We start from the raw sequence: 21,257 nt of genomic DNA, 5'->3' as shown, positions 1-21,257 counted from the left end.
AGCTTGCGCACCATTATCAATAAAGATTTGTTATCAGTGTTCAATATTTAACGTCACTCTATCTCCGTTAATGTAGGGCAAAACTAACCCTCCATTTTGCAAAATGACTGTCTAGTGTATATTCTGCGCTTATGCTAGACAAGTGTAGAACATGGAAAAAGAAATCCATGAAACAGGTCAGAGAACAATTTTTTCTTCACTTAAATTTTGGTGACCATAAACACACCAAACATAAGCAAACTTCCTTCTTATTATTTTCATTTGCTTAGAGCAGATTTCACTGCTTCTCACTAGAAAAAAGAATTCTAGAGGTTACCCTCAACAGGTCAAATTTTAAACAAGACTTCAAGGCTGCTCCTATTTATGTACACGCATATCTGTGTGGGCAATAGAGCCTGTTTGGCATCCCGCTATTGGTTGACTGCTCACCACACCCCTCCCCAATGCACAAGAGACTCTTTGTCCGAAAATGAACACACAAGCTCAAACTGGGACCCAATGTACTCAAAGAACTTTTAAAATCTACTGTGGAGTAAATTTTAAAATCTCGTAAAACTAGGTAATTATACCACATGGCCTAGTGGATAAAGAGAAAAAGGACTTGCCGTGCGTGATTCAGAGTGCCCAGGCACACGCACATCCTGCGTTGGAGCACCCATGAGAACATATACTCAAAGTAGTAATTTCGCAACATTTTCCTCCCCTGCCCCAATGAAATTTTGCACAAAATACTTGGATTTTTGTAAAAATTTAAAGCCTCTTTCAGTGGATAATTTTCCATTTGAGAAGTTTGAAAAAAGAAACTGCTGGAGGAGTGAGAGGTGGTGCTGGAGCCGGTGCCCATTAAAACAGTATTTCTCAACCTTTTTGATAGCAGGGACTGTCTTGCCACCTTCTTGAATCGTGTCAGGGAGATCTCAGCAACCAGCAGCGGTCCATGGACCAGTTCTTGAGAAACACTGCTCTAAAAGAGACCTGGCCTAACGGATTAAATCTAGGGCTTGGAGTTAGACAAGCTAGAGTGCTAATTCCACATCTGCCCTGAAGGTCCTTCACAGAACTTTTCAGATTATTGGTTAATCATGATGCCTCTCACTATCCCCTTAGCGTAGCTGGTAAATATCCATTCTGCTTCATCTGACAGAGGACAAAAAATGAGAAAACTGATAACCTAACATGAAGAATTAATTTACTCACAGGGAATCTCTCCTGTTCTCTCCATTATCTATGAACAATGATCTAAGAAAGCAACCAGTAGAGAGAGGGTTAGAAGATTGTTTTAGTGTTTCAAAAAATTAAAAAGCAAAATACTCGAGTAGCTAGGAGAGTGCATGGAACATTGCCCCCTCAATGGCTTTCTGCCCATGTCAGAATGCAAACTGCCCTGCTTAAAAGAGAGAGCTCAGACTGATCAGGGAAGACGCTTCAGAACTCCTGTTAAGGAAGGTTATTACTATACTGTTTTCTTTACCTTGATGGAGATACTTTGCCCATTAGCTGCAGCTGTACAGACTCTGGTTCTGTCAAAATTGCCTGATGCAGGAAAGCACTCACTCCAATAATCCTGCTGTTCTTTCTGGTCTCCTTGCTCATATCAACCTCCAGCAGCACTAGATCCTTTCCACTGGAATGAAGGTAAAGTGATCCATTGAGACTGTTCTCACCATAACTCTTAACAGCTGCATGGGCCTACACACAGGGGAAAATGAAAATAAGACATCTGTTGCATTAGGAAACTCAGATGACCCATGACAAAACAATGCGATGTCACATTCAGCAACCCTACTGCTTAGAGCAATGTACAGGACGAGGGTCTCCAAAATCCCTTGTTAAAATCTGACAAACAGTACTAAAAGGAAGGCTGGAGTGATTTCCCTGTCTCTGATGAAGTCATCCTCTCTGGACACTGCTAAATCATTATCCGCGGAGCTCAGAAAAAAATACTTCAGAGCAACAATTGGTTTTGCCTTTGGCATTTACTGAATAGTTTTTTTTAATACAATTTTCCACTGAAGGATAGTACAAGATCTTCACAACCATTTCAAGTTACACAAGCTGGATACTGGGCTAGACCAGCAGTGCACTCGGGACATTTTTGAGGAACCAAATATAAATATCTCCAGTGAGGTGCACTTAATAGAAGTTTGTTTGCCAGGTGCTATCACTTACTTCCTTGGTTATGCGAAAGCATTTTTGCTTAAATGGGAAAATGAATAGATTCCCTAACTACTCACTCCACTGTTTTAGTCATACAATCCTGGTATGAGAGATTTATTACAGGCTAGAGGGGAGCCCCAGATCAAAATATTGGTAGCATTTCATTGGCAACAGTGAATTTAAATGACAGAAGTTAGAAGGAAGAGATCTGTTGGATCATTTAGTCCATTCCCCTGTCAGAACAGGATAAGGGTACTAGAGGAGGTAGGAGAGAATGACTTGATAAGAGATTACATATGATCTAAGCCAGGGAATTATTGCCATGTCAAAGCTTTACATACTTATGTGAACTTACTGTACATCTGCTTGCAATTAGAACAAAGCATTGTTTTTTAAAAGAAAAGTCCCCTTCCCCCATGTTCTAGGGAGTTTGGCTGCATTACTGTATTTGCATGATATGATACTAGCATATTTATTGCTTTAAGGAGAAACTTTTTCAGTGTAAGGCAGGAGAGCCTTTTGGCAAGATAAGCACATGCACTGCTTTGGAATTACCATATGGCCAGTGGTGAGCTGGAGCCGGTTTGCACCGGATCGCTAAAACCGGTTGTTAAATTTAGAAGCCCTTTTAGAACCGGTTGTTCCGCGAGGGACACCCAGTTCTAAAAGGGCTTCTAAATTTAACCGGCCAAAAGTGGCACCTTAGGTGCCGACTACATGGGTGCTCCAGCCCTGGAACACCCCAGGGGAAAATTTGGTGGGTGCCGAGCACCCACCGGCACCTCCCCGCCCCACCCCCAGCCCCATCTCACCTCCTCTCCGCCTCTGGCTCCTCCCCTGAACGCGCCGCCCTGCTCTGCTTCTCCACCCCCCCAGGCTTTCCGCAAATCAGCTGTTCGTGTGGGAAGCTGGGGCAGGCTGAGAAGCAGGCGGCGACTTCCCGCTCAGGCCCAGGGGGGCGGAGGTGAGCCGGGGGGGTGGGAGAGGGGTGGGCATGAGGAGGGCCGCCTGCGCCGCAGCAGATAACCTGGTCGGGGGGGCGTGCAGGGGAACCGCTCCCCGCCCCAGCTCACCTCCGCCACCCTCGGCCTGAGCGGGAAGCCGCCGCCTGCTTCTCAGCCCTCCCAGGCTTCCTGCCGAACAGCTGATTCGCGGGAAGCTAGGGGAGGAGGCGGAGAAGCAGAGCGGGGCAGTGCACTCAGCGGAGGAGGTGGAGCAGAGGTGAGGTGTTATGGGGCCGGGTGCAGGGTGGGGAGCTGCTGGTGGGTGCTCTGCACCCACAAAATTTTCTCCGTGGGTGCTCCAGCCCCGGAGCACCCAGGGAGTCGGCGCCTAAGGCGCCACTTTTGATGTGATCAGTGTGGGAGCGGCCTCTCCCCCTGCTCCCCCCCTAGCTACGCTCCTCCACCCCTAGGAGCCAGAGGGACCTGCCAGATGCTTCCTGGGAGCTGCCCCAGGTAAGCACCTCTGGGACTCACCACCTCGCCCCTCGGCAGGTCCCTCTGGCTCTTAGGGGTGGGGTGGGCACCCACTACGGTGGCCCACAAGACCCTCCTGCCCGGTTCTGGGGGCAGTCAGGGGACAGGGGAGGGATGTGGATGGGGCAGAGGTCCTGGGGGGGGGCATCAAGGGCGTGGATGGGGCAGGAGTCCCGGGGGGCGGTGGTGGGCAACGACCCTCTCGTGGGGTGAGGAGGGAACCCGTTGTTAAGATTTTGGCAGCTCATCACTGCATATGGCCATACACTGGCTAATCAGACTGGATGCAAGTGATTGGCCACATCTCACTCTGGAATGTGTAATAGGAGGAGGAGAATTTTCTGTCCTCAGTTGTGGTGATTAAAACTGGCTTTCCTGAGCAATCACCAGCAAGGGCCTCCCCTTTCCATTGTGTATCACTCCTCAAAGACCCTGTGCTGCAGCCAACCATGCCAAGGTCAGCTGCACCCAGATCCCTCCGCAGCCTGTTCACAGTGCTCTGTCAAGCAGCAGTAACCCCAGAGCAAACTGACACAGATTCCCCACATAGATGCCTGAGCTCTCCCAGCTCCTGGTAGTATGGGAGACAAAGGCTAGAATTTGTGGCCTCAGCTCAGATGGTCAAAATACTACTACTGAACTGCACAACCAATCTTAATACAGATTAAGTGGGGTGTGGGCTACTGATACAAATGTCCTGGATATGGAGTGACTGATACTGTACATTCTACAGCTGACTCCAGTGACTAAGTTACCACCACATGGGTTTTGGGTTTGGTTTGCTGAACTAATAATAAAACTAGTGGCACTTTAGAGACTAACCAATTTATTTGAGCATAAGCTTTCGTGAGCTACAGCTCACTTCATCGGATGTTACCAATTTATTTGAGCATTAGCTTTCGTGAGCTACAGCATGATGCATCTGATGAAGTGAGCTGTAGCTCACGAAAGCTCATGCTCAGATAAATTGGTTAGTCTCTAAGGTGCCACGAGTACTCCTTTTCTTTTTGCGAATACAGACTAACACGGCTGCTACTCTGAAATAATAAAACTGAAAATAGTCAAAGAAGGAGAATGAAAAGAGAGAGAAAGAAAAAACATACCCCAATTAAAATTTCAGTTAAAATTAGTCTGTACCTGAAAGCTTTGGGGGAATTTTGACTGATATGGATGAGTAAACCGGGAAGAAAATCCAAAGTGAGCATTTGATCCATTTAGCTGAGCAATGAACTGTTGGCACAAGAGAAGTTACACAGCTGAAATGAAGAATTATGGTGAAATTCCAGCATAATTTAACTTGAGTTTCAGGATAATTTACTCCAAAGCTTTCTGAATTTTAGCCAAATCCTGCTCCCTGTGCATGTGTACACACACAGAGACACACTTTTCAACACCTATTTAGGGATATGTCTACACTGCAGAGTTAAATCAAGCTTTTACTCTGTGATTGCCTGTAATTCCCTTCCCATCCACATGAAAACCCTTCTCACTGAAGTTTGATGCTTTTACCCCCAGCCAGGTCAGCTAACATGGGTTTTAGGTTAGAGCTTGGATGCTGATTTCACTTGGACACAGTAAATTGGGTAGAGCTTGCAGTGTTGCGGTTCACACCTGGGCAAGGCTAACCCAGGTGCTGATCACCTGCGTACACTCTGTAGTGAAGACATTCACTTAGGGGGAGGGAACCTCCCAGCCGAGGTCAAGAGACTCGGGCTAGTGAGGCTTGCACTAGCATTCTAAAAATGACTGCATTGACAGTGCTTTGAAGATGCGTCTCAGGCTTGAGCTCAGGCTCTGAAGAGCTTTGTGTGGCTCAAAAGCTTGTCTCTCTCGCCAACTGAAGTTGGTCCAATAAAAGATATTATCTCACACACTTTGACTCGCTAAGATCTGGGACCGGCATGGCTAGAACGACACTTTTCTTACCATGGGTCCATCTCCTAGTTCTGAGGAAAATATCTACCTTCCTGGCATTGATACTTTCAACTAGCAAATCTTTTCTGGGAGCATTTTATGTTTAGTATGTTGCTAAACACTTGGAAGGTTCTGGAGTTTAGGCATCAGAGGTATTTTATTTGAGGATGAATTCCTCATAGCAATTCTATAAACTTTCCAAAGTTTGCGATCTCCAAAATAAAAACAAATTCCAACTGTGCACAGCAGTCAAGCCACAATCTAACCACAGAAACCTAACTAGGTGCTCTGGGTTTCTCCCTCTCCACAACAAGAGTCATCTGATTCCCCAAGAACTTCATGGCCTTATGAATGTTGTGTTCCCCTCCCTGAATGCTGTTCCCCAGGAATTTATGATACAAAGTTAAATCAAACTATAGAAGCTTTTCAGAGAATTAAATTCACTCTTATGGAAAGAGCCAATACAAGACCTTGAGGTCTTGAGCAACACACTGTTTTTATGCTTGCCTTTCGCAAGAGTGAATTAATAAGCAGGTACATCACAATAACTCCAGTTCATGCAATGGAATCACAATAAATAGGAACCTGACCTGTGAAGAATCATTTCTGTTGATGGTGGCTTTTATATTCACACCATAGTCAAAGATTTCCCATTTGGATTGCACAGAAAAGAGCTCTCCATTCAGGGCCAGTGCTTGTGGAAACTTGAGCTGTTCAGTAAAACACAATTTGTGCATAATGGCTATTTCTATACAAGTTAACTTTCATCATTTTCTATCCATACTTTTGTGTGTGTGTATATATAAACCTTTTACTTAATACATACAATGACCCCTTCCCAAGCTGAAAAAACTTCCTAATTATTACAATTAAAAAATCCACATGATCAGTATATTTTAGCTCCCCACAGACAGATTATTAATTACTATTATTAATTATCTGTATTGTGGTAGCACCTAGGAGCCCCCGTCATGGACCAGAATCCCATTGTGCTATGTCCTGTGTAAACACAGAAAAAAATGAATGTTAACTAAAACTCCCCAAACCAAAGGAATGTTAAGGAAAAACAATGGAATGCACATTGAGAGCTTATTGAATGGCAGAAGGGAAGAGACTCAAAGAAAGGGGAAACTGTATCTTGGTGGGGAGGAAATAATTGTTCATAGTAAGTACGGAAGGTGTCAATGTCAGTGCAAATACCTGGAACGAGTGAGTCATGTTCATGTGTAAGAGATGTCTGAAATCCATCTCACTGGATTTGTTCTGGTACTTGCCCAGAAACCTGACAGCATCTTTCTCATTGACTTTCAGAATAGCTTCAATCTCATGCTTTGCCTGTGTGTTGAGATTTAAGTTGTTAGAATTAGCAAACCAAGCAGAATATTAGCCTGACCTATTATGAAATGTGAGTGATATCCTGTTAGTAGGGAGCTGTTGCATTATGACTCTGAAGGAACTTGCTGAGCAGTGTAAGAAAAATAAATTAATTTTGGTAATAAAGGTAAAATGACTTGCCCAAGGCCAGGATTTGAACTTACAACCTCCAGCTTCCCAATGCACATTCTTAATAATAAATAATAATAATAATACTTAACATTAATTTACACAAAATATACTTGTTCCTCTAACACAGAAGAGACACCTCTTTGTACTTCAGCTTCCCTGCCTACGTTCTGGTAGCTGCTGTGAGCAAATTTTCAAAACCAATCAAACTTTTAACTAAATTGGTAAACCTTCAGTTATACAGACATGTTGTGGAGCCTTTCTCATGGATTAAACTTAACATAAAGTTTACTTACACTTTGGTGACATCGGGTTAAGACACATATTTCTACATTTTTGGGGAAAATCTTGCTGTTATAAGGATGAGCTAAGCCAGCACAAATCTAAAAAAATGAGGAACAAAAGCCAGAGATGTGAGTTCTATAGAGTAACCTGTTTATTTTCTGACTATGTCACTATCTGAAGTTACAGGCAAATTCTCACATCAGGTATCACTCACATAGGGATGTTCAGCTTGGTAGCCAAGTGTAAAGGTTTGAACTGATTCATCCAGCCCATTTATCAAAATTTTAGTTTCCAAGAAGTAGTGTTTTTGCTTTTTGTCTACAGTAAATGTCTCCTGGAGAAGGAAGCTCTGGGGAATGGGCAGTTTAAATGGATGTCTGGGACAAAACAAAGAAGTAAAGATTTTAAGGAAAAACCACAGAGAAAAAAAAACCAGTTTCTTTCTTCAGCTGAAACTCCTAGACATTCAATTGCAAACACCTCTAGTGTCAATTACTGAAACAAAGCAAGCCTACATGGAAGGTTGAAAAATTACAGGGGTAGAGGAAGGATGAAGAAGGGAAAAGAAATGTTTGATAATGGTACCTGTCTGAATGTGCTAGAATGACACATACTGTTAGAGTTCCATACTAGTTCAGAATGCAAGCTTTTGGAGGCGGGGACTGTCTTTTTTTGTTTTGTATTTGTTCAGAACCTAGCACACTGGGCTCCTGGTCCATGACCAGGGCTTCCAGGTGTATGGGAATACAAAGAATAAATAATAATACATAATAATAGTGTTACATGTTAGCCAGCATTTCTGATGGAAAATTCCTACCCTATACCACACAACATATCCAACATCTTCTAGCATTTAAAGTAACTGAAATGATGTTGGATTCTATGGGTGTATGAAGGACAGGTGCAGAGCACCTGAATCAGTGCCACATGTATCACCCACACAGGGACTTTATGTATCTTGCAGCCAATGCGTGTGACCATCAAAGCCGCCAGGAAGATATGGATGCACAATTCCCATTAATTTCTAATGGGAACTGATCCTCCCTTGTCCTTCAGGCAACTTTGAAAATCTCAGCTAGCAAATATATTTTTTGTACTCTGTAGAAACAATATAACTTGCATCAAATTCAGTGAACTAATTTAGGTGTCCTAGGAAACAGATGTTCAGCTAATCCTCAGCCCAGGGCATCGTTTATTACTTAGCTGCAGCATTTTATAGACTTCTCTGAATAGAGTTAGCTGAAAGCTTAGGAAGGAGACATTCTATTTTATAACCTCACACTGGACTGAGTTCACGCACAACAGGACAGCTGACATCATTCCTCATTTTTCATTCATGTACTTTTTCCACTACTTAAACAGCCACTTATACAAACGTTTGGCAGCTCCTAAGGGATCCTGGGTACTTGTATCTCCTTCTGACCTCCCTGGACATTGAGAATGCTCAAAAATCTCTCTGGAGATGGACAACAGCCCACAGACTTGAGCTCTGAATTTCTGTAGGGTCCCTGAAATTACATTTCAGTAATGACACATCAAGGGACAGATTCTAGAGTTGGCCAAAATCAAGAGACCATGCATTCCTTCCTAGGAGTAAATGAAACACATTTCCAAACTAAAACAACATGTTTTAGGGGAGATATATTTGACATTAAGGCAGTCATATTGTTCCCTAGGAAATGGGAGAAAAATAGGCACCTACGTGGCTCAAGGACTTAATTATAAGTGTTAGGACCTTCACCACCTGAAAGTCAGACCATCTTGTGACTTTTCTGTGGTCTTTGTGAAATGAGCTGATGCTCTCTGCAGAGTTCCTAATGAACAGATGTCCTTATCACAAAATTAGCTATTGCAATTAGCACCCTTTTTAACAGTCTCACCAGAGAATGGCTACAAAGACTTAGTCTGGCAGTGCAAGGTTAGGCATATAGGCAGAATGGGGACTTCAGTCTTGTCAAGCCCATCACCTTTCACAGGAGCGTTAAAACTCACATTAAAATTTAAGGTAAACATTCTGTGGAGATATGAAAAAAAAATTACTATACCTGAAATGGATGGTTCCACGTTTCTGGTAGAACATCTTATCTTTCTTCAGCTCTTCTATCTGACCCTCAAGCTGCAGCACTACTGGCAGACTCTTGTGGTCTGTCCATAGAGCCCTCAAGGAGAAGTTAGTCTTTTTAGGCTGCAGTCGAAGTAGCAGGAGCATCAGGGTAGCATTGAGAGAGGAGAGTTGAGTCAGATTTGCTGGACCCATGGGTAGAGGTGGCTAGTCACAAACCACAGAGTGAACCAGGCTGCAGTGAGGTTGTTGTCTTACAGGACAAGTCCGTTCCTGCTCCCCATAAAGCCAACAACAAAGCTCACAATGGCCCAATTCTGATCTTATTTACACCAATTTGAACACTGGTATAACTCCAGTGATTTCATTGGAGCTACTCCTAATTTACACCAGTTTAAGTGACATTGAGATCTGAACCAATGACTTCAGTAGGATCAGGCCTTAAATTACTCCATGGCTGTTATTGTTTTTCAGTGGAGATGCTCATCACATTTGTGCAGCAAAACATTGGGCAAAAAGGAGAGGTAACTGCTACGAAACATATCACCATTGTACAGCAAAGTAACCAAAGAATACCATAAAGTACAAACATTTTAATGTGTGATTTAAAAAAAAAATCAAAGTAAATTTAAAAGTATTTCTTTTATATCATAATAATACTGGAGGCAATAAGGATCAATCCTGCAAGATGCTGAGCAGCATTGACTCCATTTGAGCTCAGCTCCTCACAAGATCGGGTCTACAACAGTGATTAAATTTAGGACACTGTGTTTTGTAAAAGCAAAGCAAGCATTAAAACTCTGAATTTGCTGCCTACTGTCTATGAGTCCTAATACTTGAATGCACAGTAGTTGCAGAATATGCATGCATTCAGTACATCACAAGTTTCCTTTTAAAAGAGCCATCAGGCTGCAACAGATTAAAACCTGTTCCTTTCTGTGAAGAGCAAAAGGAGTGACCTTTGTGGAAATACAGACATGAAGTACAAGTGCAAATTACGGGACAGGAGTTGCATTTGTATTTTCTGCAGGGACATAATGCTCATGTTTTAGATAAATTATTGTATTTTAAGGTCAGTTTCACATTTCAGTTACGCTGGTTTGATTTGTGAATGGAACAGGGCTGTTTTTTCAAAACATATGGTATCCTAAGCTGGTCAAAGTATCTTTTTAGAGGACAGGCTGTTGATTATCTGCTGTGCACTGTAGACACCAAGCAAAGTAAATATAGCTTCAAACAGCACTATTGTTTGCATATTAAAGGCTAGTTTATTTATATCAAGCACACTGAAGTGTAGGTGGTGGTGCATGAAACTGCTGGGTGAAATGTTTCAACCAAATCTCTTTTTTTGGCAAAAAATGCAAATTTGGGTCAAAGAAAACATTTTTTGAGAATTAATGTTGATTGCCACGAATCGTTACAGTAAAAAGCCCAAACTCAAAATTCTAAAAAAGTCAAAACATTTTGTTTTGATATTTTTGAAACTAAACTTTTCCATTTGAAACCACTTCTTTTTGAAGTTACCTTTAATTTTATTTTTTAAATTAAAAAAGAAAAAAAGATCAAAATCAAAACAATGTTTGACCCAAAATGAATTTTGTTTTTTGATTCACTGAAAAATTTTGAAATTTTCATTTTTAGGTTGACTGGAAGCAATTTTTCCCCCTCTATATTTCAGAATGGCCAGAAAGCCATAATTTGGAGAGCTCTTCTGTTATCCTACATGCAGGCATGGTACCTGATAGTTCAAAGTATTTAGCAATAGCGTCTGCATATATCACACACCCGCACTGAGGTCTAAGTATTTAGGTTTTCATGTTTTCTAGGAACACAGCATCCCTCAGCACCCAGTATGTGCCACTGGCCTCTAAGAGATGAGAGAAGAACTCAAACTGAAGCACACCATAAAAATGAAGGAGATATCTAGTAGTGGTGATGGATTTCTTTAGCCTGCATGAAGTGTTTTTTTTTTAAAAAAAAACAAAACAAAACTCAGTTTTACATTTCAGCATTTCTCACAATATAAAAGGATAGAAAAAGCTAGCTACTGATGTGCAAGATTGAAGTCTAATAAATGAGTGATGCTCCCCATTTGGATACACCTGCAAGATACAGTCCCAGATCCAGAAAAGTTAACATTTATACAGCCATCTTACCCCCTGCAGGTGTAAATAGTCAGCTGACAAATTAAATTCCTGCTTTGTACTCTTTATCTTAAAGCAAAGAAACTTGGCTCGCTCGCTATTCTCCAAATGAATCTCATTCCTCACGAGCTGGTTCCACACTGATACCACTTCACTGTAACTGTGCAGAACATTCCTCTCAAGGTGATTGACTGTGGATGCCTGAAAGATAAAGATAAATATTTTGGACCTGTTGAGTTACAGCAGGTCGGATCCTTTTCTCTCTGCAGTACAGCAGAGAAATGAATGGAAGGAGATTCCTTGGACAGAAGTCTCCATGACAATTATAACAGCATCTATTAGAGTTAAGTTTCCAGCATTTCCATTGTAAAGACATTAATCTCACTTTCAGGAGGTTATAATTCTAACGAGGCGGTCAGTATCTATCTTTGTTCTTTTTATTTTATGTTCTGCCCAAACAAGGGAGGGATAGATGGCTGGACGTCTTCAAAGAAATTAACAAGTAAGCCAATTCTTTCTTTCCAACAATCCTCAAGTGGGACTAGACCAACAGAGATCTAATGGGGAAAGGGTGGGACTCAAAATAAAGGAACACCCTAAAGTAACCTGAATTATGGGTTTGTCCCAGCATGAAAGACATTTCAGCTGACAGCTGCTTTCTCTTAAACCCTGACCTACAGTTTTAATTCTGAATAATGTATGCTATAAAGAGGACTGACTTTTCAAATGGAAAGATCCTGATTCTGATCTCACTTGCACTTACATCAAAACATGTGCACTTACATCAAAATACATGGAGTTACTCCAGGGCAAATCTAGTGTCAGATGTTAGTTCTGTTGTTTAATGCACAACTGAGAAGTGCTCAGATACTATGGGGTGATGATCGTGGTATTAGAACCTGTATAGACCACAGTTGTGTTAGTGAAATTAGAATCAGTCCTAGAATCAGTAGACTTGGTGTCTTTGGTTAAAATCTGTTCTGATATTAGAAGTATCGCACATCCAATGGCCCAAAAACGTTGAAGAAAGGAGGTTCATAGGCTGGATTAGTGGCAGGGTGGAACTCCATCCCCCAAATGCTTTGTGCAGGGAGGGATGATGTCACCCTCAGGAGAGATGTGCTGCATCTGCATGCACAGCTAGCATGCATCACATTTTCCAGAACTGGTTAGGAGGTATTGACTGTGCTTGCACTGCAAGGTGAGGGACAGAGATGCCTAACGAGGTGCCAGGGTGAGGATGAACAGCACATTATACAAGCCCAGGAAACAGCTGAACATATGCATTTCAAGACACTATCTGGTAGATTCACACACAAAGATCACTGCATGCTGTGTGCTGAGAATTGCTGTATAACTACTGCTATACGATACCCATCCATGCTGGGCGCTATGAAAGGAAGCAATGAGTTACTAACCCGCAGGTAGGTTGTAGTTGGTGTATAGATGTGAATTTTCCCTTCTTTTTCATTGCCTTTGTCTTTACAGAACATTTCCACCACCAGGTTCTTGATGGAAAGGGCTTTCCCAGCTGTGAGCTCCATAGAAGACAGATGAGCAGATCGCTCAGGTTGGTGTAGTTTGTGAGCTACATACAGATATAGCCATGGGGTATCCATGTTTAATGCACCTGAAAGCAAATTAACAGGTTGAAGTTAAAGCTGGTAGAATGTTAGGTCTTGTGCTACCTGACTTCTAAACCTGCAACAAAATTGACTTAGACTGAGGCTAAAATGTGTTGGTATACTGCAGAGGTCTTTGGACTATGATCTTATGAATCATATGTGCTGTACTACCAAAGGCCCATTAATGATGGGACAAAATGTCATCTAGTGGTTACTCGGCAAGGGACCTGGATTCCACTGTATGATTTGCCACAATGTGCACAATCTTTATTCACACAGTGAGTTAGTGATTCTGGAGCCTTTATGCACATGATTAGTCCCATCAAAGCCAACGGGACTGCACATATAAAGGTAGAAGGTGAATTTTGCACAAGGTTTATAGTGAAAGCTCTTTCCACGACTCTGTCAACTATTATTGTTTATACTTAGATGTTAGGACCTTGAAATTTTATCTAAAGATTCATCAGATAATGCCATTCACAGCTTGTGATATATTCAAGTAAATCACAGATAAATATGTGCCATGTCAAATGACATTTATGACCAAACATTGCAAACCTTCAAAAGAAAACCTCAAAAAAGTATCTTGTTAGGGATCAAATTAAACTCTGGTGTAATTCAAATGAAGTCAATGGAAATACCCCTGGGTGAACTTGGTCCTTTACATCAGACTACTCAATTTGCAACAAAACGTCCATGTGCGCACACACAAGTGAGTTTGGTACAGACCGACTTTGGAAATGTAGCTCTTAAGTGCCAGTACAGAGATTTAGCCAAATACTACACAACACGTGATCTCACTGAAGTCAATGGCGTATAAGTTAGGGTGGAATTTGACCCAATTTGTTTGATCAATAAATATCAGAAAATAGATTTTTATTTTATTTATTTATTTTTTACAAACAACTAGGAAGCAGATAAATCAGTACAACCCCCACTTCCCAAGCAACTTTGGAAAGGACAGATACAGAATATAATAATAAAGGCCTAGTTCTTGTTGTCCTTACTAAAATAAAATTCCCTTGACATAAATGTGAAGTTTTAAACATTCATACACAAAGATATCGATGCACACAAACAGAAACGAATTACTATTGTTAAGTGTTTAACTTATAGCTTGATATTCAAGTCACTGTCCCCTCATATTTTTTCCTTTCTTGAACATCAATAATGTAGATCCAGTCAGTACCTGATAGGGCAAACAATTCAAAATGTGGCTCCTTTGAGAACAAATAATCCCTTAATGTATTTAATCTATATCCGGAGATATCTGCCTCTAGAAAGTATCTCACCATTAACTTACAGGAATAACTCTCTACGACTAATTCATAAAAATACTAGGAGCACCTTTGCATGACTGCTTTTTACGTCAGAGGTTGGAAATGTTTAGTGGTACCTCACCTTCCCACTTCCTAAGGTAATTTCTGGATGTATCTTTCCACTGCAGTCCTGCCACAAATGGCATGCGGTCATTGTACTGCACCTTAAAGTTGGTGCTACTTTCCGAACGGCCCTGAGAGGTACGTGAGTGCTGCAGCTGGGTTCTGTAATTGACCTGCTTTTCTGGGACTTGCATGGTAAACTGGAAAACAACAATGAATTCTGATTAAAATTGGAAGCATTTCTCATCCTCTGAACCATCAAGACCAACAGAACATTCATTTGGGTTTCAAGCAGCTCTGCTTTGCACATTTGTCATTTCATTTTATAGCTGTTCAAAGGTCCTTAGACCTGTTACAGACATTTTATGTATGGCATTTTTATATACAGTTAATTATGCATTTACAGCCTGATCCAAAGTCTACTGAAGTTGATGAAAAAACTTCCAATTGACTTTTATGGAAAAACTCCCATTGACTTCAGTTGGCTTTGGATCAGCTCCTTAGTCATTTTGAAAAAGTCATGATAATAATTTCATGTCATTTGGTGCTGGTGTCTCTGGTAAAATCTATGCTGCTAGTAGGAGGTCACTGCTAAAACAATATTGAAATATGCAGTATACTTTATGACAGTTCAGATATAGGCTACATGGAAAAGTCACCATCTATTCTAAACAAACATCAGCGTTTGTTTTCATGTGCAGCTACTGGCTGAGAAGCTTTGTAAAATCTGTGCCCCTGTAATGGCTGCCTTTGTGGTCCACAGCCAGAGGTTCCGCCGTCCTACAACACTTCGCCCCAGGAAAGGAGGCCTGCCTAGAGAGGCTGCACAGAAGCAGTGAATCAGAGCCCAGCAGGCTCAGACAGAAGGCACTGCAAAGCATTAGCGGGTAGTTCCTAGCTGGGAGCAGAGGAGCAAGGCAGAGTACTCCTCTCTGGCCAATGGTGCTTGAGGGATAACCAAAGTTTGGTTCTGGCTGAATTTGCTTCAACTGGGAGGGAGAGGACCTGAGAACTGTAACTGTGAGATACGGGGTGAAAATAAAAGGGTCAGGTGGGAAGAGGCCCAGGGAAATAGCACCAATAAATTGAAGTAAGTGGTATGTAGCTGCTGTTTATAAGGTCTCTGGGTTGGAATCCATAGCAGTGGGCAGGCCTGGGTTCCCCCATTGGCAAAGTGGTGTAAACCCCAAGAAGGGGACAAGGCTTGTTTGGAAGCCTGAATGAAGGGCTAAATTTAAAGGCCCCAGAGCTGAGTTTGAAGAGCCTGGTGAAGGCAGATAGATGGTTTTATTGGACTTTTGCTATTGCTATCACAGAAGGGGTTCATTTTGAACTTTGTGACTTGGTTGGAGTGTTGAGACACAGAAGGCCTCAAGCCACTGAAGCTCTGTCAAGCAAAGCTGAGAACCTATAGGAGGTGCTAGGAGCAGGAAAAGGATTAGAGTACTGCATGCAGCAGCAGCCGGAGGCACTGAAGAGGTGAGTGTTTCTGTTACAGTCTCCCTAAGAACTAATATAGAAGTTTATATGCATAGTTTCTGTAAAGATCCATTACAAATCCAGACAGGACATGAGTAACACAGGAATTGCCATATGATCCATTATTCTATCTCTTTCAGCAGTCAATACTGTATGCTTCAAAGGAAGGCACAAACTTACCATAATGCATCTAGTTATTCTCTACTACATTACTGGGGAAACATTTTTCTGATCCCACAGTTTATGTCTGGAGGAATCAGGAGAGACAGTTTTGTAAGATAGTCTAGCTATTGTAATTCTACAAGAAGACTTCTACCTAAATACTATATGCTCTGGGTCCCTTCTTGTGTTTGATTGCTAACATTACAGATCCCACGGCAGCATCTTGTGTACAAGGTAAGCTTTATTAGGACAGGCAAATCATAAGCCAACCTAAAACCTCGCAAAAACTCAAATCAAATCAAGCTTGAACCTTTTTTTGAAGTTTGAAAAAAGTCCAACTAATGGGTTTTCTTGTTGTTTGGTTTAATTTTCACGCATCTTTGAACTTCTTGGTCTCAGATGGATCTGAACTTTCTCCTCATATCTAAATATCTGGTTCATCTAATCCACACACCGTAATTTTACCTTTAAAACACTTAATAGGCCAGGCAGACTACTCATGCCTCTACTTTAAGGGATGCCCCTTATTCAGTGTTTAGTGTCCCGCAACTCACATCAAATAATAAGATATCACATGAATGAAATACAAAGTTTTCAAATAATATTTGTGTAAGGGGTTCAGTCACTGTCACATAAAATTCTGACTTTGCTCAATGAATAACATTTGGTGAGATGGTATCCTTCAAAATAAGCATGCTTCAGAAAAATGACTATACAAACAATGGAGCCATCTCACTCAGATTATTCTTGACGTGCATTCCGTCAGTTTGCTTTAATGAAAAAAGATTGTCTACAGGGATAAAACTGTTGAGAGAGAGTGAGCTCTATTCCCTATGCTCCAAGACAATTGTTTAGTAAGTTCCATTTATTGTATGCAAGTTGTTTGCACAGGAGTAAGTGAGGGAACATTTTGAACTACAGAAATTATATTCTTAGTGATGATGGTTGAGATGGGAAAAATTCAGCTTGACTCTCAGAACCCAGGTTGAGTTTGCTAAGCTGGTAGTTAGAGAAAACCTCTTTTGCTTGCATACTGAATGTATTTGACCTTGATGTCATTGAAAGACGAACATGGCTGACCACTACACCATAATCACTTTTTCAGAGCACAAGCACACGTTATGCCTCATTCCATATTTTTTTTATACAGTTTGCCCTTTACTTCCTGGCAATGCAGGTGCCATCCAACAGCAGGTGCTATTACCTCCATGAAGTAGTTGACCTGAGATGGACTTGAACTATTTTTAAATGTCTGGCTGATCAGTAGCTTCCTCTTGTTGTTGATTTCATCCCAGTGTTTGCCATAGTTGACGTCCAGCTGGGAGTAGAGCCGAGATGCACTCTCTTCATGCCGCAAATGAACCTGCAGAACACAACACACCATTCCCTGTGTCATGCTTTTCCCCCTTACAGATGGTGCTGCGCATATACAGAATGTTAGTAGCTCTGCCTACAGAAATACCCCTCGGTAGCAGGCAAGTGATAGTAAAAAGTTATGTTACAGCTAATGCTCAATATTTATACTAGACAGCATTATATGTTATTAAGCTTCAGCTCTGCCTCTTAACAATTCAGAGAACAGGGAGTTTTGAAGATGTTAATCAGCTGAAGGTTAGTTAGTGTCCGAAGGACATCACAAACTGAACCTGAAAAGCGTTACAAGCCCAAGTAAAACATTCTAATTTCTGGACATGTAAGTATGATGAAACCATGACTCTGTATGCTTAAGAGGATTCCTGGACCGCTGACTACGGAAAAGACAATTAAATCATATATTAATATGTAAATACTGGGATTAAAAAGCATATGCAAAAATATTCCACAGAAATTATATGAATGCATATATAAGAACTGAAGTAATTGGAATTACTCTGGATTTACACAGCTGTAACAGAGAGCAGAAATCGGTGACTTTTATTTTTGATGCCCTAGCCCATAGTAGGTAAATAGGCTGTAAACTAAAACAAGAGGGAAAAAAGCTTGTCCCAAAACTGACCTCTGGGATATCCCTGTGTTTGAAACCCTACATTGCAGCATATTGAACTCTCTACCTTATGGTTATAGGATGGAGTCTGTGTACAGTGAAGCTCATGTCCCAAATCCAGTTTGTATGCTTCATTTGGATTGGTCTCCACTTTAATTTTCTGTCCTGCATTACATTCATGCCGAAGATTTTTTGCATCTCCTGTTTGAGTCAACACACACACATATGGAAATGCTTTGACTTTTCAAAAATGAAAGATTCAACTCATACGCAGTAAACTATCAATACAACCCTAAGTCTGCATTATAGTTTTCATTTCACGAAATCATAACAACAGATTCTTCACAGAAATATAATTTATTTTATCCTAAGAATCTGGAGGTAAGAACACTCTTATGATATCAATGAGCATGTATTTAGGGATGATGGGTTTGTGTTTTCTACAGGAGAACTTGCCTCTGAAAATGAAAACATTAATTAACAAAGTAAGAACCATATGATATAGAAGTATACACTTTGTTCATTTAAATGGGCTGACAGTTTGCAATCAGTAATATCCTTCTCGGAGTCCTCTTCTGATTGAAACCAAAGGTTCCCAGCTACTGGTATGTATTACCAGTAACAGCACTTCAGGCTTTTAATCCAGGTGTCCCATGCTCTTCCAATGGGGCCCAGAAGTGTAGCTAGTGCCTATCTAACATGCCAGGGAGCAGTCCAAGTGCTATAAGTAGGTTAGAGTGCATGGAAGTGTGAATGAAAGGTATCTAGCGGAGGCTGTTTTAGCAGAGGTCTCTGTCTGATAAAACTGCTTATCAAGGTTGGGGGTGACAGGGTTAGGTCATAAAAACTTTGATTTATCCCACAAGTTCCATTAGAAATGAAAATCCTAAAACAATGGGCCACATGATAGGATTTATTTATGGACTTTGGCCTCTGTTTATTTTATTTTCTAATAAAATAAAAGATGTTTCCAAGTTTAGGAAATTGCAAACATCTGTTTTACATCAGAAGACAAAATGAAAACGGTCCAAGTCGTTAGGCTGATTTTTGCCTAAGGAAAATCAAGATACCGCTTATGTTTGTTCTGACATATTTTCTAAAGTTTCTCTCTTCCCCTCCATCCCAGCAGTAAGAGAAACACCCAGGCATTAATTTTACTTCTTTGGTGGAATTTTTATCTGGGTAAAAACTTTTCAAAACCTGAGCAAGTAGCAGATTGTCAGCTTTTGCGATTTTATTGTGGGTCTTGCAATATGTGGTGGGGTTTTTTTGTTTTGTTTTTGATTTTAGTTAAAAGCCTAGTTCCTGGAGCCATACAAAGACATGAAAATCTTGGCTTTCATTTAAACAAAAAGTAATGGCTGATTGTTAAGCCAAACTCATGACTGAATGCTTAAGATCGACACTGTATGTAAGTCTGGATTTGGTCCCTTATTTTTAGCTCCAAGCTCAAAGATATTTGCTTTCAGTGGGTATTTGTACAAACCAGAATAGCCATTGTACTGCACAAACACTTTCCATTTACTAATATGGTTGAAGAATATTTGTTTCCCTGTAAATGATATTCTAACTAACATGACACTAAATGATGACTTTTAGCAAAGTAAACCATATCTGTGCTGGTTTAAAAAAATTTAGCTAGTCAGACCACTACACATGACCCAGGATTAATATGCCATATGCATATACACGGTCAGGTTTTAATGCACACTGTGCACCAACTGCTATAGCTATTCAGCAAAAGCCATATAACTCCTTTGATTGTCTGACTGCTTTGGCTGCCCAGTAAATTTAATAGCTCGGTGTTTCTGGTCTATATAATGTAGCTGGGGAAATACTGCAAAACATTTCTGGAAATATTTCCTCATTTTTTAAATGAATTCACTGAATTTGTGCATCTGTTTTGTTCAGTTTTCATAAACATTCTAGCAACTGCGGAAATATTTGCAGAAACAGTGTATTTTAAAGCAAATATTGGAGAATGTTTGCAGAAACCACTTTTAAAATTTATTCTGGGTTGTTTACATTGGAATTCTGAGAGTTACATTTATTCAGTTGGGAAACAGAAGACCGTTCTAATCTTTTGGCGTTGCTCTTTAGCATAACAATAAATGTCATTTACACAGTACCTAGGAGTCCATATTTTATTCTCAGAGCATTAGACCACAGGCTCCCTCGTTGCTGCAGCAGGCCAATGGTGTGAGATCCAAGAACACCTGGAAGGTAGGTCTCCCCTTCAAGTGAGTACTGCCTCAGTTTATCATCAACCTTTTTCTCCAGAAATACTACAGAAAGATCAGAGGTTACCATGCAGCAGCACATGATGAGAACTGTGCAGTCAGAAAAAGGATACATTGGTGGGAAAAAACATACACCACCTTCTAAAAAGCAGCCCTACAGCCCAGTCCTGTGAGATAGCAAGTGCCTTCAGCTCCCCCAGTGACAGAGTGTACTGCCTTGCAGGATTGGCCCTTTTAGGTAGTGGTAAGGACTGACCAATGGCTATAGCGCTTTTCATGTCTTTTACAGTAGCTCATTGGTTCAAAATCAGCCCAGATTACAGTGATTCATATACTATCACTATGAGGTGGTCTGCATGAAAAGAAGAGTGGATTCAGCCCAATTCCCAGTGGATACGAGTCTACAAAGAAACAACATTGCACCTGGCCGCAACTAATGCCACTCTTGGTAGTATCAGCAGCCTGGTTCAGGACCAAATAGGGACAGAGACTGAACTCTCACCCTGCAGATGATCTCCCCAGAATAGAGATGAGATGGACAGTGTGGGGAAGCTCCCACTGGGACGGCCTGTGCTATAGATGAAGACAGGAGCTCACTTTCAGGCCTGTCAATAAGGCATCTTTCACCACTTTACAGGACCTTTTATTTATTTTTTCCTATTTATCTAGCCCACTCCTTTATTATGATATAATAAATATTGAGCTCTACAATATTTCTCTATAGAAGCAATGCTGGGAGGGCAAGCATGACCCACAGGGGATCCTTGGAGACTCCACTAAGACAGAGCTTCTCAAACTGGGGTGTGTGGAATGTGTTCAGGGGGGAGGGGAAGAGAGGGAGT

General features: G+C 41.1%; 1 protein-coding gene across 1 annotated transcript in view; it reads right to left on the bottom strand.

Annotated features, from left to right (window-relative positions):
• Nucleotides 1-21,257, bottom strand: part of LOC140918001 (uncharacterized) — a 152,295-nt gene that overhangs the window by 61,935 nt on the left and 69,103 nt on the right. The window contains exons 26-38 of the mRNA XM_073361527.1: nt 20,305-20,460; nt 18,243-18,376; nt 17,396-17,554; nt 14,570-14,750; nt 12,962-13,173; nt 11,556-11,744; nt 9,383-9,522; nt 7,552-7,714; nt 7,349-7,435; nt 6,750-6,884; nt 6,140-6,259; nt 4,773-4,865; nt 1,472-1,689 (exon numbers count right to left, since the gene is read on the bottom strand). Of these exons, the coding sequence (XP_073217628.1) occupies nt 1,472-1,689; nt 4,773-4,865; nt 6,140-6,259; nt 6,750-6,884; nt 7,349-7,435; nt 7,552-7,714; nt 9,383-9,522; nt 11,556-11,744; nt 12,962-13,173; nt 14,570-14,750; nt 17,396-17,554; nt 18,243-18,376; nt 20,305-20,460 (1,987 nt within the window). The remainder of the gene's footprint in view (nt 1-1,471; nt 1,690-4,772; nt 4,866-6,139; nt 6,260-6,749; nt 6,885-7,348; nt 7,436-7,551; nt 7,715-9,382; nt 9,523-11,555; nt 11,745-12,961; nt 13,174-14,569; nt 14,751-17,395; nt 17,555-18,242; nt 18,377-20,304; nt 20,461-21,257) is intronic.

The sequence above is a fragment of the Lepidochelys kempii genome, chromosome 10 (assembly GCF_965140265.1).
Source record: "Lepidochelys kempii isolate rLepKem1 chromosome 10, rLepKem1.hap2, whole genome shotgun sequence".
NCBI classification, from domain to species: Eukaryota; Metazoa; Chordata; order Testudines; family Cheloniidae; genus Lepidochelys; species Lepidochelys kempii.
The sequence above is the reverse complement of the archived record's forward strand: the minus strand, read 5'-3'. Positions and strand labels throughout refer to the sequence as shown.